Source organism: Caloenas nicobarica, chromosome 1 (assembly GCF_036013445.1).
Source record: "Caloenas nicobarica isolate bCalNic1 chromosome 1, bCalNic1.hap1, whole genome shotgun sequence".
Taxonomy (NCBI): domain Eukaryota; kingdom Metazoa; phylum Chordata; class Aves; order Columbiformes; family Columbidae; genus Caloenas; species Caloenas nicobarica.
The window spans coordinates 133,967,232-133,983,996 of NC_088245.1; the positions used below are offsets into that span (position 1 = coordinate 133,967,232).

The following is a 16,765-nucleotide window of genomic DNA, read 5'->3' on the forward strand; positions in this document are numbered from 1 at the left end:
ATGGTCTTTATTTTGAAATATTCAGAAGTGTTGCATCTATATTTTCAACTTGTATTTTGATCTTTTCCTTTTTTTCTTCTATGAAATGGTAGGCATCACAGCAGGAATAGAAATGGGCATTATTAGTGTTCTTTGTTTCAAGATTGTGCAGTTTCATATTCCCACGTGTTCCTCCTTTGACTACCTTGAAATAAATTAATTCTACTCCGGCTTTCCAGGACAACCCAGTGAGAGTACAGCACAGTTGCTATCAGAGACCTTACAGCTGTGCTTCATGAGACAGCAACTACCACTTTGGTGATTTACACATGGTGGTTAAAGATACCTGTTGTTAGCAGTGAACTGCAGTGTGGGCACCCAAGAGCTGGTGCCCCTGATCCAGTGAGCCTGGACACACATGGCTTTACGTAGATGTATGCGGATACAGGAACGCCTGTCTTATAGGCAGACCCTATGAAATGTCCCAGCATGTTTCTTGTTGAATTTGACTAGTTACCCTGAGAGTTGTTGCAGACCACAGGGGAGTCTGGTTTTATAATGTCATTTTCTGAGAGAATTTTACTGCTGCAAGTGAACATTTTTGACTAGATGCATAGTGGTAAGAGCTGCTTAAGTACAGAAGCTTAGGACCTAAGTGTTAACGTCTTCAGATTCAGAGTTCCCCTTCTTCCATAGCTATCAAGGTTTTTTACAGAAGCAGTTACTGTTCACATGTTCAATATAGGCACTTAGATGAAACTCATCACTGCTAGTTGATTTCAGTGTTGCAAGAATTTTGGACATCGTTCTCTAAAGAGTGGACTATCTGTGGTATCAAGAGGAAAACTGCAGCTCTTGAGAATTTCTTGGTATATAATTCAAAACAAGCTATTAATCCTTTCTTATATGCCTGCAGTAGAGTATCATAACTAAAATCAGCAATATTCAATTCCTTATTTGCCAAATTTCAGTGTGGCTTTATTTGAATAATACATTATTGTAGAAAAATAAACCTTTAAAAATGGTGAGTTTATTCCTCATCCTGTAGAGAAGTAATCTGGTATTATGTTGGTGAAAGTGTGGTGCATCTGCACTGACAATTTGGATTTTTTGTTTGGTTTTTGACCCTTTTGCTTGTTCATAGAGATTATAAGACAAAGTGGATCTATACCGAAACAGGGAATGTTTTAATGGTCTGTCCACATCAGTAGGTGAGCGAACTTCACACTGCCCAACCTTTTTTCCCCACCACTCGCCCCAGTCTTTCCAGCACTGTCGCAGTGAGCTTCATTCAATAACTCTGAAGACAGCATGCAATCTCTGTATTGCTCCATGGATGGCTTGCATTCTTGTTTAAAATACGTACAAATGCTTTAAAATCAAAAAGCCGGAACTAAAAATGACCAGAGAAGTCAGTGGAGCCCTGTTAGCCTTCTTAGTACTGTGACTGGAAAACTGCAGGAGAATTTCAGGTCGGTGTGATTTTGGAGCAGAGGATGATGATCTGTTCACCCTCAAACAGAGCTGCTGCGTGGGGACGTCAGGAAGATCCTATGATTTCAGTGAAGAACTGTAGCAGTTTTCCAGTCGTCATATGTGCGTGTGTGGTAACCCAGGGCAGTTTTGAAAACAGACTTTGGAAATCTCAGTGGCTTTATGAATAGTGTTGTTCATGATATGTCAGTGATGGTACAGGACAGGGTTTGATGGCCTCTTCGCATGCCTATTCCCTGCTTTACAGGGATACAGCTGCTTCTGTGGCAGGGAAGAGTGGAAGGTTGAAAATAAGGGGCAGCATTCCCCTAAGAGGCTTCAGGATTAGATTGATAAATAGGATAAGTGGTATCTCAAAATCTAAAACTTTTTTGTAAGGTTTGTTGTTTAAATGAGGAAGAAGGGAGGAAAACAAACCATTTTTGCCTTTCTGCTTTTGATCTTTTGGTCTTTCCAATACCTACATTGGAAGAAATATAAAGTAATGTAACAAACTTAAGTAACTGAGAGTTTTCTTTTCTTTTGCACTGTAACTTTATTTTTAACACTGAAATCATGACAAATGTTTGCATTTATTGGAAAATGGGAGGATTTCACTACAGAGAGTACCTTACTGGGCATTTTCTTTCATATCCTTTTCTCTTTGGTATTTGTAGAGTTAGGCTTTCCATATGGACACCAGATACCGTTATCAAAGTCTCTCCTATTTGCTTTAATGTTTCAAATAAATTGGCATTAATACTGGGCACATATTGTAGAAATAAATTACAGCACAAAAGCTGGCATGGAGAAAAATCTAAAAGATGAATCACTACTAAAATCAGCATTATAAGCAGAAGAGGGACTAAAATGATTAATTTCAGTGTTGACACCACAATTCTTAAAATAAGCTGATTGACTGTTCTATAAACTACAATAACTACAACTTTATAAAAAGCTGTGAGAATGGGCATAAAAATGCCCAGAAGTTTTGCAGTCATCTTGGAGTTCAACACCAGGCTGATTAACTGAGGATATCTCATATGCTTTTAAGGCCTTTTTGTTTATACTAGTTTCTATTTAGATTAGTGCGATACCTAAGAAACTAAAGCTTATCTGGTTAAATCTAAAAGTTTAAAATATTAAAATACCTTTTTGTCTTATTACAAGGTGCTCAGGAAGGAGTTAGTAGCTCTCTTTTTTTTTTGTTTTATTTTATTTTAAACAATAAAGACCCGAAGGCTTTATGTGGAGCCCTAATTCAGTATTCTGAATTGCCATCAGACTTCTTCAATAGTCTGCCAAAAGTCTTATTTCACTAAGACACTTGACTTTGAGGAGAAAGGAGAAAGGCTTAACTTTTTTTATTCTTACGCTTCATGTTGAAGCTACTAATTTTAACATATGTCTGTAACTTTTAATGGGATCAGTAGCTGAATGAAGTCAGCGATGACAGGAACTGCAGCATCAGGAGGGTTTTGTACATCATGGTTACCAAATAAATAGAGCATTATTTCTTTGGATTAGAACTGCATAGCCTTGTGTTGAATTGAAAGTTCAGGCCATCTTTTTCTCTGAACTTTTTAATGTATACTTATACTGGATAAGTTTTAGGTCTCTAAGTATCCGTAAGACAAAATATTTGAGGGTGTTTTAGTGATCAAAGGAATAAGTGCTCATCACCTGAAATGTTGTTGTGGTTTAACGGCAGCTGACAACCAAGCACTGCACAGCTGCTCACTCAGCTCCCCACACCCCAGTGGGATGGGAGAGAGAATCAGAAAAAAACCCAAACCGACCAACCAACCAAAAAAGCCGAAAAACCAAACCAACCAAAAAGACTGCAAAACTCATGTGTTAAGATAAAGGCAGTTTAATAGGATAGCAAAGGAAGAGATGGTAATAATAATAACAAAAGAATATACAAAATAACGAATGCACAGTGCAATTGCTCACCGCCTGCTGACTGATGCCCAGCCTGTCCCTGAGCAGTGGTTGGTGCCCCCCAGCCAACTCCCCAGGTTTGTGTACTGAGCATTACATCATATGGGCTGGAATATCTCTTTGGCCAGTTTGGGTCAGCTGTCCTGGCTGTGCCCTATCACAGCTTCTTGTGCACCACCAGCTTCCTTGCTGAAAAATCCTTGACTTGGTGTAAACATTGCTCGGGAACCACCAAGACATCTGTGTATTACCAACATTCTCCTCATTCTAAATCCAAAACACAGCACTATATCAGCTACTAGGAAGAAAATTAACTCTATCCGTGCTGAAACCAGGACAAATATAAACCCTCGAAGTGTCTACCTAGTTAATATTGTCTTTACTTCTTCCCTATGAAGCTTATTTTATTGGCAAGATACTTGCTTTCTGGTTAGCCATTACACTAATTCATGTTTGATGTTTTAATCCTGCTTCCCTGGAAAGTCAGCCAATTCCTACACTTCTATTGTAAGGGTTTAAACAAAGCTGCATATAAAGCACGGGATTTAAAGCAATGCTGTGTTACTAATTATGAATGTAACAATAGGAAAAAACTGTTGTGGCCCTGTTTCAAATGATGTTCACAATTACCAGTATTTCACAGTGAAATAGTGGTAGAGGGGGGGTAAAAATTGCTGAAGTAAAAGTACTATTATGTTACCAAATGTCTTGTTTCAAGCTGGGTGTATGTGTGCTTGGGGAAATGCCAATACCGTGAAGTCATTGTTTCCAGTAAGTCTGAAGCAAACACCTAATTTCAGTATCTTAGTTTAAAACTCCATTGGTCTGGTAACAGACATGAATAGATATGGGACTTGAATTAAAAAGCTTGCTTTTTCATAAGAACTTCCAGAGCACGAAATGCACCAAAAGCATCCCGCTTCTGCCATCCGCGCCTGTCAGGTGTATTTTGTCATACTTGGTTCTAGTAAGGGACATGTTGTGCAATTTTTTCTGGTTACTTCAGACCCTCTCTACCTGAAGTTCTGTGGATTCTGTTGCTGATCTATTTAGCTTTTTGTCCCAAAGATAATGGCTATACTTTTCAAGGCATACCTGGGTACAGCTTTTACCTTGTAATACCTCTTCAGTGTCAATTTTAAATGCAGAGGAGTAGAAAAATCTTAAGAGTTTACAGTCATTCACTTAGCTTTGGAGACCTGAAATATATGAAGGCAGAAGTCAGGTGGTTGTCCTGACTTGTCACTCTGGATGCTGTTGTTGACTTCACATGTCCAGAATTTTACAAGGCTGTCTCACCTTTTAAATGCCCTGTGTGTCCAGAGTCTGTCTGACATATGTATGTTATATGAGTATATATGCATAACAGAACATGACATAACTTCCTGTGTTAAGAGGGGATCACGAAATGCAATGTCATCGATCTGATGTCCAGCTCTCCTCTTTTAACACTTGTCTGCTATTAGTGAACGGTATAAATCCTTGTAATTGGTTGAACAAATGTTTTCTATGTGTAATCCTGGGGTTTCAGTTTGGAAGATAAAAAATGTTTCACAAGCTTCAGTATTGTAGAAATGAAAGGCAAAATTACTGTGAAAGCAAAACCTTAATTTCCCTAAATCTGGATCATGACCATGCACTTAACTGAATCCTTTTCTTTAAAGTAGCAATAGGATACAGAACTTATGCTTCTGCTGTTTTACAAGACATTCTATGACAGGTGACCTTGTTCTGTGTCCAGATGTGTTTCATCTCCTGAGAAGAGTTTTTAGAATAGTTCACAGCACAAACAGTTGATCCATTTCAGAAGCTGATGGGTTATTCATGAACTTTGGGCAAACTACAATTCTATATTCGAGGAGATGGTTTAAAAAAAACCAAACAAAAACCAAAAACCAAACAAAAACCAGAAAGAAAACACACCAAAAAAACCCACCCAAACCAACCAAACAAAAAACCCCTGAGTGATTTCTAGGATATAATCTAAAAAAAAAAAATATGGGGAGCATTAGTTGTTTCAATAATCATGATTTCTGGAATGATGCAGCAGTAATGCTTGAGTTAACTTGCTCTAATGCAAGTAATGTACTTGTGTACAGATTCAAGGAGGGTTGTTACTCAATGTACATGATGCTGTATTACTTGTTCAAAATTTGTCCTATATAAAAAGCTATTATTGTAATAATATTTTACATCCCAATAGACCACACTTCTGATCTGCTTCCTTCCTTGACCCCTGTCCCCCAAAATAAATTGTTTAATTGAGCATGTAATCTGCTCACCACCATTGCAAAGTGAGCAAAAAGAGTGGTCTTTTTTTTTTAAAGTAATACTAATGATGATTTCATGTATTAAGTGTCATGATCAATTTGTTTGCCTGAACATTGAATTTACTGAAAGACAAAGAGGGAAATGGCGGATGTACTCTTAGTGCTTCTGTAACAATAGTTTACAGTGTGTGTATTACTATCAGTGATTTTTTTCCCGAAGATAAATAATGTAATTGCTTTCTAAAAGTCCATTTTAATCTCTCCCACCCCATAAACCCACTCTCAAATCCTGAATTTGTTTGCTGCTTATTTCTTAGGAATGAGATGAATGGTTTTGATTTTCTTCTGCTAGCAAGGACTTGTCGGAGAAGAGCAGTAGGCACTCGGCACGTGTGTGGTTCTCGGTGATGTGAAGCATATCACAGCCTTTTTCTTCTCTGCACAGAGATTTCAGCCCTTCTCTGTGACCTGCTGTTCTTCTTTGTTAATAAATGTATCATCCCTTCCTCTCCAGCTTTCAAAGATTTGTATGACTGGCTTTTGCTTAAAGATGAAGCTTACTGGTTCTTCCTAAAAGTGGGGAAATACCATGTCCAGCCAAAGGCATTCTTAGAGCTGTGAAAATGTATTTGTGCCAAGTATGGGGTGGGGAAAAGAATAATTTAAAGTAGATAACCTATTCTCAAACACCTTGTCTATTTTAAAAGTGTCAAATTTATTGCTTCTGTTAGATCTTTCCTGGAGTTACAACAGACAGTTACCTGTAGTATATACAAAAAGGTTCCTGTTTCAGCTGCAGTGAAACTAGTTAAAAATAATACATGTGACAGGCAGCAATTTTGAAACAGCTGATGTATAGCTGAGAAATTGGAATTTGCACTGTGTTCTTGTGTAATATAACTGACATATCTTAAAGGAAGGCTTAAAATTTTAAGACAAGCTATACAAATCAAAATACTTTTTTATTTTTTTTCAAAGGGAACCTTTCAAAAATGGAGTAATTTTGCCTGTACCAAATGTCATATGTTGAACTTTTGAATCTGTTTGTGACTTGTTATGTGTTTCTGTATTTAAACTTTTATATAAATCTTTCTGTCATTGCAGTTGGTTAAAACTTAAGTCAGTCAACTGGGTTTGTGTATGTATGTAATACACTTATACTTGGAAATCTGACAAAATATTCTCCCTCAAGCACTCTGAGTTAAATTGATTATCCGAGCAGTAGTAGTTAATAATGCACTTCTGGAGATTATACCCATGAGCAAATTTTAAAGGCGTGATGCAGTGTATTTGCTATAGTGTATCCTGGGATGTTTTTCAAATCTTGCTGTCTTTAAAAGTGAACATCAGTCTTCATAATAAAAACTTTCTAGGGGATTAACCTTGAAAGCAGTTATAGTACTCTAAATTAATATAACTAATCTTATTTTACCTTCATCAGTAAATAGACTTTGAACTAATTAAGGGCCAATTTAAAACAAATCACAGAGCGGTGTTTAAAGTCCTGACACTGCAGACAGGCTACTTTTTTTTTTTTTAAACCAACAAGGTATCATCCTGTAGTTCTATTTTGCTTTACTGTTTTATTGCTTTTGTCCATATACAGTAAGTGTAATGAGGCAGACAAGTTGTTCTTGCTGGGATTCTTATTAGTTTTTATACATTTAAGACGACTCTCTTTCATTTGTGGAGAAGACAAACACACTTATCATTTACACCGGGGATGCCTTATTTAAAACAAAAAACCCCCATACAGGTAGCATGAATAAAATTCTAAACTGAAGCTTTTAGCTGTGCTTCTTCACATAATAGCTTACATTTTAGGACTCAAAGTTGATCCTTTTGTTTATATTGTGCACATAGTGTGTGTTTCTTGAATAGGTGGGAGCTTCTTGGAGAAAACGTAGCAAAATATGTCACAAACCTCCCAGCAGTTACTAGCAAATTTTTACATTAGAGGTTTAGGGCATTTCAAGTCCTACTGGGGTAAGTAAGGTATTGTCCAAATAACTAGTTTCACGAAGTGATAATTTTGTTTGCCAAATCGTTGCGATGTCAGGGAACTGCAAAGTCTTGTTGATGGTCTCTGTAGAGAGGTTACCTACGGAGCAAGTGCCAGACTAGTTTCTCCAGACTTGCTGTATGCTGGGCTACAGCTTTTCAGTGTTGAGATTATCCATTAAAACTGGCTGTGAGAGATGTAGCAAGTCTATACAATTCGCCCTAGGAGGCCTATGTCTGATATTAATAAGATGGGAGAAAAAGTCCTAGGCTGTTCAGAGTGTGAAGTTCTCCTGTTGTGTAGTAATACTATGATTTCTTGACTGCCAATCAGGAGTTGTAGTCTCCGGTTTAAAGTGCAAATGGTTCCCATAAAGAGGAGAAAATACAGACAAACGTGAAGGCTGCAATTTTGCACTATGTAACAACCATGGAAAAATTGTATGGTTTCTAGTGGATTTTTTTTTTCTATTTCCATAGAGAGCAGTGAATCTAATATTGTAGTCTTAGGACGTAGTGTGACAGTGTATCTAACCTACTGCGCTTTTTTATGTTTTTATCTTAATATAAGAAAGGCATTTAATAAACTTTCTAAAAAGTCTTATCTATTTTCATTGAAAGGTATTCTCTGTTTTATAACCGCTTGAAGAACATTGAGGAAAATGAAGGAGGCCTTGATAAATTTACAAAAAGTTACAAAACCTTCGGAGTTAACCAATTTGTGGATGGTGGAATATATTGCAAAGAGTGGGCACCGGGAGCAGAAGCAGTGTTTCTCACAGGTGACTTCAGTAAGTATTTTTAAGAATATTTTTCGTCTCCTGTACTGTGTTTTATCCTGTTTCCCTGAAAATAAGACTGGGTCTTGTATTAATTTTTGCTCCAAAACTTGTTACTACTTTTACATGTATAGCTGCCTGGACACTATTTAAATTGACTTTTTCATGAACTGTAACTAGGGCTTATTTTTGGAGTAGGGCTTATATTTTGAGCATCCTCAAAAATCCTGAAAAACATGCTAGGGCTTATTTTTGGGGTAGGTCTTATTTTCAGGTAAACAGGGTAGGTCAATACCCTCTTCATTTAAAAACAATTTTGTAGGAATGACACAATTCTGATAGTAAAAATGTATGTTGTGGCTTGCTGGTATATTGGCATTTTGCAAATTAAACCAATAATCTTTTACTCCACATTTCCATAGAACGTAGGTGTTTCTGTCGTATGGTCAGTATTATTTGTATTTTTTTAATACACATAAATCAATGACTTGTCTAAAGGATCTAGCCTGATCACACCGAAGCTTTAGGCTGAAAGTGTCTAAACTACCCGAGATTCTTCTTAAAACTCTACAGTTTCAGCTTCTATAAAAATGTATGTAGAGAAGGAGAAATAATAGTAGAATAATTTGCTTTATCTTTGATCTAACAGCAGTGTTATACAAGGAGCAAGGCCTTCAAAATTTCCACTAATCATGAGAGTGTAAACAAGTCCTACTGGAAAATGGTAACGTAAATTAAAACTAACCTACTTCTGAAAGAGTAGGTGGTGTTCTGTTTTGAGGAGAGGAGAAGGAAGGATGTTAGTAGAACAGGAAGGTGGCAGGTTTACCTGGAGGAATTGCATTGCTTACTGCAGAACTGGAAAGATGTTGATTCACTTAAACCTTGGGAAAAAAAAAATTTGCTCCTCATTTGAAAGGCTAGCTATGCTCAAATCATGTTCCGCAATTTCTTAAGTTGAAGTCAGATGTATTTTTGCTCTTAAATCCTGCAGTACTAATTCCACTCTCCTTTTTGTTTGAGGTTTTACAGATTTTTATTCTGTTTTTCCCTTTCATCTCTCTATCCTTTCTTCAGGTTAAGATATTAGTCTACCAAAATACTACGAATTTCGTTGCTGGCTCTTACTGAACCTGATACTTCATCCGTGAAGTGATTATGTTAATTTAACTGCATTTCAGAAATATGCAGTGTTGTTTATCCAGCTTTAGTTTTGTGGATATACTTACCTGGTGAATGTTCAGTGTATGTATTTCTATGGACTAAAAAGCATATGAATTGACAGTCGGAGCCAGTTAACTACTTCTGCTTAAACAAAAAGCTAAATGTTGAGCTTTTCTTCTTCCTTACCACTGTTTGAGGAAACTATTAAAAGGGCAAACCCTGTATTTGAGGAAGTCAGTCATGTGCTTCTATAACTTATAATTTTAAAGACTCCTTACAGATGCCATTAGCTGTAGTATCTGGTGGTGCTCTCTAAAGTACTGTGCTTAAGATTCTGTAAAAATATGCTCAATAATTAAAAAGTAAATGGATTACCCTGGCAGTGTTTTTCAGATCCATTGTTAAGATTTTTTCAATGTGTCATAGCAATCTCTTTTAGTACTGTTTTTCCATAGTCCCAAGATCAAGACAGTTATAAATAGAATAAGCAAAATAAAGTGTTTAAATATTCATGCTTCACTTTCCAAACATCAGAGTTATAAAACGCGTCTATTTTCATTGTCAGCAATTTGTATTTTCTTTAAGAACTCGATGAGAGGATCTGTGTCCACTATTCACTGTGATAATTTGAGTCTATAGACAATGATTATTTTTAGAAAAATCTTTTGTTTTTACTGCAGAAGACAAACAGAAACGTTAATGCAACACTGTTTTCAACCATGGGCCTGTTTCATATGGTTAACCTAATCAATGATAGGGTAGCTTTCTTTGAAATACTCCTTGTCTTTTTATTGGAACAGACATTGATAAAATATGTTAGTGCAGTACTTGAATTTTAATATGGGAATCAGATATGTCCTCAGATTCAAAACTGAATAACGAATTGTGAGTACAGTTCACCTGTTGCTAGATTATAGTGATGCCAGCTATCAATGCTGAGTGCATGACAGGTAGATGAAGGTATTTTAACAGCTCAACTTTATCTGTAGAAACACACAGAAAATTCTCTTTACCTCTTCTTTACACTCTGCAACCCCACCCATTACTCAAGGTTTTTGTGATATAATACTCTTTAAGTTGAATTACTCAACACTGTTGCTGACTATAATACATTTAACTGTGTATTTTAATAGCGAGCCATTTTTAAAAGAGACTTTTAATGGAATTAATAACTAATATTTTAGAAAGAGGATATAACTTGTAAATTGGCTTGGCAGGTTGGAAGGGGAGGTACATAGATACCCAGAATACACTAGCTAAAAACTGGAATGGTTTTCTAAACTCTACTTCATTGAAAATATTTCATGTAATACATCATATGAAGCAGAAATTTAGGACTAATATCTTAGAGTAGTTGTATCTAGATGCTAGTGGAATGTGGCAGTAAAAAGTCAAAAGACTGAAAATAAATTCACTTTAATGTGCAAAAACTGCCCTTGTCCTATGTATCGTATTCATCAGTCATAGTAAAATATTCATTCGCAAAGGGGAAGCTAATGTACTGGGAAGGCCTAGAGGAATGGAAGATTGTCATTCAATTCAGTCGAGCTTTAATATTATTCTGATGAGAAACTGGCTTGCAAAACCCTAAGATTTAGATTCAGGTGCTATGGATATATTTAATTAAAACTGAATCCCTTTAACCTTTCTTTTGGTTTTCAAACAATTTTAAATCTCAAACTAATTTTATGATTATATTGTATTTAAATTTAATATCAGAATTTTTTAAAAAACATTTTTAATAAAACTCAGCTTCTTGTAAGGAAAACTGTAATTGAATGACTTGGATAGTTGGATGTTTTATATGAAAAAACAAGCTCAGAACTTAAACAGCAGCAGCTAGTTTTTAGTTTTAAACTCAAATATGATATTTAATATAAAAAGAGTCAATTCATGCTCTGTTTTCTAGTTCTCTTGTAGGGAGATGGATATCAGTGTTTTCTCATAGTTTTACTTAATAATATGTTATTGTCTGTGAGTCTCTTCAATGTTTGATGGAAGGATACAAGAAATGACAGAAAATAGTAGGCCCTGCCATTTAATCTGATACTTTTTTTTGACGATCAAAAACTAGTAAAAATAACAGCAAGTGGAGACTGTGTTACAGAGAACTTAAACTTTGTTTAGAATTTATAATTAAGCTGATAGCTGATAATAGCTTTACTATGAACTGTACTTAAGATAAACATGGAGAATTTATTTCTGTAATTATATACATCTGAAGCATCCGTCTCGCAAATGTAAATTTTTTTGGTGAATGTCCTTTATGCCTTATAGCAGACAATAAAAGCTCTGATATTAAGGTACTTTGGTCCCAAATTATGTTATTTTTGTACCTCATTCTTTGTACCTCATTCTCATTACACTTGTAATGAGTGGGTTAGCTCCTATTTAAAGAATAATTCTTAGTATTGCTGTGCATTCTGGAGAAAATCTATAATCTAGTAATAGCACATGAATCTGTATTTGGATTGAAGAATGAAAAACATAAATTCAATAAAATCCCAGTACTTTGAGAGATCTTTTTGTCTATTCTTGACAACTCTGTAACTAGGGAGAAAAATATATTGATATTCTGGTATGATGCTTTACTCTGCAAAGTGTTAAATGAACATCCAAAACCATTAAGATTTGTCAATTAGTACTTTTAGCATCTCAGTAAATCAAGCGTATGAGGCAATTAGTCAGCTGAATCTCTGATACTAGAGGCAGTATCAATATTATAGCTACCTTAAAAACTCTCAGCAATAACACACTGAATATTTTATTTGCATGCTGTATAGCTCTGGAACTTGGTGACTACTGGCAATTTGTTGCTACTTTACAGTCAATTATTTTGAAATAAGTCAAGGAACTGCAAGTTTTGAGGCTAACTCATGGAATTTGTTTGGGAATTAGAACATGAAAAAAATGTATTTGGCCATGCAGAGACTCAGTATGTTATTTGTAAACAATATTTTAATTTTAAAAAAATAAAACCTGACTGGCTTCAAGAAGCTTGAAAAAAAGAGAGTATCTATCTGCTAATTTGGAAATCAGTATTTGATATAAATTGCCATACTTGTGGTTTTAGTTGCCTTTTTTCTTTTCTCTGCCTTCCCCTCCCCACTTCCCAGCTAACTCTGGCTCTAAAATGTTGATCACTCTGGAATGTCTGTTTCTTTTGGTTGCTGCTTCCTTTTTGTTGCACTAGTGGGGAAGGCTTCTGTTGGGGCTGGAGGATGAAGGGAGGGTGGCCTGGTTTGTTTTGGGATGAAGCTTATTATTTGAACTTTGACGGGCTTCCTTCAAAGCTATAAATGGGAGACTTCAGCCACCAGCACTCATAATTTGGATATCTGACAGCTGATTGGAAACTTTTCATATCTTAGAATGTTTGGTTGGTTTTTGGTTTTGTTTTGTTTTTGTTTTGAATCAAGTCTGGAAAAAAACAAACAAACTTTTACCTAGATGGAGTCTAGGTACTACTGTGATATGATTCTGAACTTCTTACTACTTTCTTCAAAGATTTTATAGAAAAATACCTGGATTTCAGGGGTAAAGTCAAATAGTGCTATACTTCCATGGCTGCAGATGACTGAAGTATAAGCTGCTATTAATATCCAGGGAGACATCCTATCTGAGAAGTAATGACATTTGTTTTTATGTCAGTGTTTGAGCTGTTTAATCACTTCTAAGCAGATTATGTTAATCACCCTGCTATTGAGCTGTTGGAAATCGGGCAATGTAGAAAAAGGAAGACTTAATTGGCCATCATGTAGAACAGTAGGGTGTCCTTAGAGAATCCCTCCATTTATCTTGTGATTTCATATTCCAAGCAAATGGTATAAAGGTATCTTGTGGGACAGTGGGATTTTGATGCCCTTCCCTTGTCTGAACTGCTCTTTGTCTGGTATCTTTTCCACGAGGCAGATGAGTGAATGCTTGCTGGACTCTGTGTTCTCTTTGAGCGTATTTCAGTTGATCAGAAGTATGTGGAATATAGAAATATAACTGCCCAAAGAGATGAGTTTATTGCACTTGACAATTCAACCTAAGTTTATGAAGCGTTTTGACTTTCGAAAAAATAGTTACAACATTGCATTAATGTATCAGCTCTTATAATGGAATAAGTGAACGATTTGGTCAATATGCAAGAAGTGCTCCTTTCCCCTATGTGAAGAAAGAGGACTGTTAATTGCTGATATGAAACTCCAAGTTAAGCTGTGAGTCTTGGAGCTATATGCCTATATACTTGTCAATGTGAAAATAAACAATGTGATGGAACAAGAAGTCACTTAATTTATGATTTTGCTGGAAGTAATGCATTTAAATTGATTTTTAATGACAAATGGTAGACTCCAACTCATTATAGCTTTGAATTTAGCTCTAGATTAAAGCTCAGTTCATGATTCTTTGGCAGACTAAGGTTGCAGTTCTGGGTAAGGAGTCGTGCCTCGTGTTGCTGTGGTAGGATGTAATGTTTAAAAAATTGACTGGTTTTGGAAGATGTAGTCAGAGATGAGAGAAACTAGAAGTACCAGGCTATTCAAAATGTCTTCCAGGTTGGATTAAGACACATCTGGGGCCTGAACTTCTGTATAGAAGCTCTCATTTATAGGTTTTCTGTGATGGTGTCCTTTTTTCCTAAAACATATTCAAGCTGATTATTTGAACTTCTGCTGGTAATCTTCTCAGCCTTTTTCTGTTTGTAGCTGTTGGCAGAGTCTTTGAAGTCTCAAACTAAGATATTTCTTCTTGTCTTTTTATTTTCAACTTCTGAATAGTCTGCTGTTCAGTTTTTGGCTGGTTGTTTTTGTGTGTGTGGTATGTTTAGTTTTTTTTCGTTGTTGTGGTTTGGGGTTTTTTTTGGGGGGGGGGTTGTTTTGGTTGGGGTTTTTAAAATTATTTATTTATTTTCACGAGACATTTCTGGCTATGTCTTGCTGAAAAATCTGAAAACTAAGCAGTGAAACCGAGAAAAGCCTGAGCCATTTCCTCTTCGAAGGAAGCCTTCAATTTTCAGGGAGTCTTAAGTTTTTATGCCTCTTGCCTTAATATGAAGCAATATTTTCAGTGATAACGTTCCTGTTCAGGGATAAGTAGTAAACAATGGTTTTAAGTAGGACCACCTGGGACAGATGAGCATTGCTTTGCATTTATTCTTTAGTTGTGAACCATAGACACCCAGTAATGAAAGACTCTGGCTGAGAAGAGGAAGGATTGAAGGAGCATCCAGTATTGCCAGCCGGTAGAGGGGACAGCGAAGCAACTTGGGAAGAACTGTAAAGCTGCCTGTGGAGAGCAGAGATGCTTAAATGGGTAGAGACACGCAAGCATTCCCCCTCCAAAGGGGGAAAGAGGTGGTTGTAACAGAGGTCATGAGAGGGTTTTGTTTTGTTTTGATTTTTTTTTTGAATAATGTAAGGATGCAGTGTTCTTGATGTACATAATTAACTTCAGGCAGATTTCCCAAGTGAATTTTGTAGAGACTGGGCCTAAGACTTTTGCTGTAGCTTTTTATTTTGCTCAGTATTAGCAAGTCGTCACCTGTCATATTTGGTTCAGTTCATGCATTGTAATCAAGATATACAGCTCAACTGGAAATAGTTCCATGAAAAGCAATGAAGATGATCACATATCTATGGGGGAGAAGAAGGTTGAAAGAGTTGGTAGTAATTCCCATAAAGCCTTGACTACCATAAATCCTAACACGTACCTTCAAGTAGTCTTCTTGCAACTTCTTAAGATGCTAGTTACTACTTTTTTTAAATCATTCTTCTGTTTTTCCATTTTTGCCTGAATTGTTTATTTCGGACAGTTTAGCCATTTGCAAGTTGAAAGTAGATATTTTTAAGTCACCACCCTTGTGGTTTTGTTCTTGCTTTTCTGTTAAAAGGTGCAGTGTTGTTTGGAAATGCTCTTTCTGAGCTTTCGATATAGGGTTCTTATATCCTGATGTTTGAAGATCAGATACTGTTTCAGATGTTATACTCCAGATGAAGGTCTTACTTTGTTGTCTGGACACAGGCATAAGTTCTTCCAGATGTCTTCAGTTCCTCCATAGGCTTCTAGGTTCTTACCTGACTGTATACTCCTCAGTTGTCTTTTGTTTTGCTTTAAGGACTGTATCAGTGCCAGTTTGATTATGCAAATATGTTCTAAAGGAGCATGTAATTTTTCTAGTTTATGCATAATATATTGCTGTACTTTCTACCTCCAACTCCCTTTTTGCCATTTAAGTACCTTCAGTGCTTTGGGAGAGTTCAGGAGCACTTAGATGACTGCTGTTGCCTGTTCCTTCTCTTAGTGATGATCACTGATAGACTTGTAACTTACAGCAGGTACCATGTTGTATGACTCCTTTTATTTTTTTTCAAGCCCTAAAATCCTAGTGATGTATTATACATCTCTTTACCATTCCCTGAAATAAAATAAACATGTGTATTAGTGTGTAAACAATATATATAGTGTTTGCAGTTTTGACATTCTTTTAAGGAGGATTGCTTTACTGCTAAGGTATTGTTTGTTTGATGTTGGTCTTAGTAGCCTTGTAGATGTTAGTAGTGTTTATTTCATTATTTTTTTGACTGAAATTTCTGCGTAAAACCAAGGGGGAAGACCTATCTAAATCTTACTAATATATTAGCTCTTCTGCGATTAATCAAGCAATAGTTTAGTAAATACTTTCCTTCTGGTCATGTGTGCATTTTCTGTCTGCACTATCCAAATACCTTAATAGTGAAAAAACTATTGTCTAAATAAAGTACTGACTTAATTTTATTTTTGTTCTTGAGCATGGGAAATGTTTTATTGTAATCTCCTCATTGGTTTTGACATTGTTCTCTACTGTAAAATGAAGAGGTACTCGAACATTTGTCTTGCATAGTTATTTTTGTCACATTGTCTAGCCTGTTTAATTTGTGTCTTTCAATTTTGTTCTTTAAAGATTGGCAGTTTTCAGGTTTAAACAACTCTGTAAGACCAACTAGCAAGTTACTCTGAAAGCAGTTTAGTCTTTCTCTGAAACTCTAAAGACACCCATATGTTGCTAGAGAAAGCTGTCTTTTTGTTGCACAGCGGATAATCCTGCTCCGATGGCATTTTTTAATTGCTTTTAACCCTGGCTACCATGTTTTGTAGTAATAGTGTTCTGTACTATCTTAAACTAGTCAT

The 16,765-nt window shown here is 36.0% G+C and overlaps 1 protein-coding gene across 3 annotated transcripts in view; it reads left to right on the plus strand.

Moving 5' to 3' along the window:
- GBE1 (1,4-alpha-glucan branching enzyme 1) overlaps nt 1–16,765 on the plus strand; it is a 160,870-nt gene that overhangs the window by 29,483 nt on the left and 114,622 nt on the right. For all 3 annotated transcript variants that reach the window (XM_065630003.1, XM_065630012.1, XM_065630022.1), the window contains exon 2: nt 8,289–8,458. In XM_065630003.1, the coding sequence (XP_065486075.1) occupies nt 8,289–8,458 (170 nt within the window). The remainder of the gene's footprint in view (nt 1–8,288; nt 8,459–16,765) is intronic.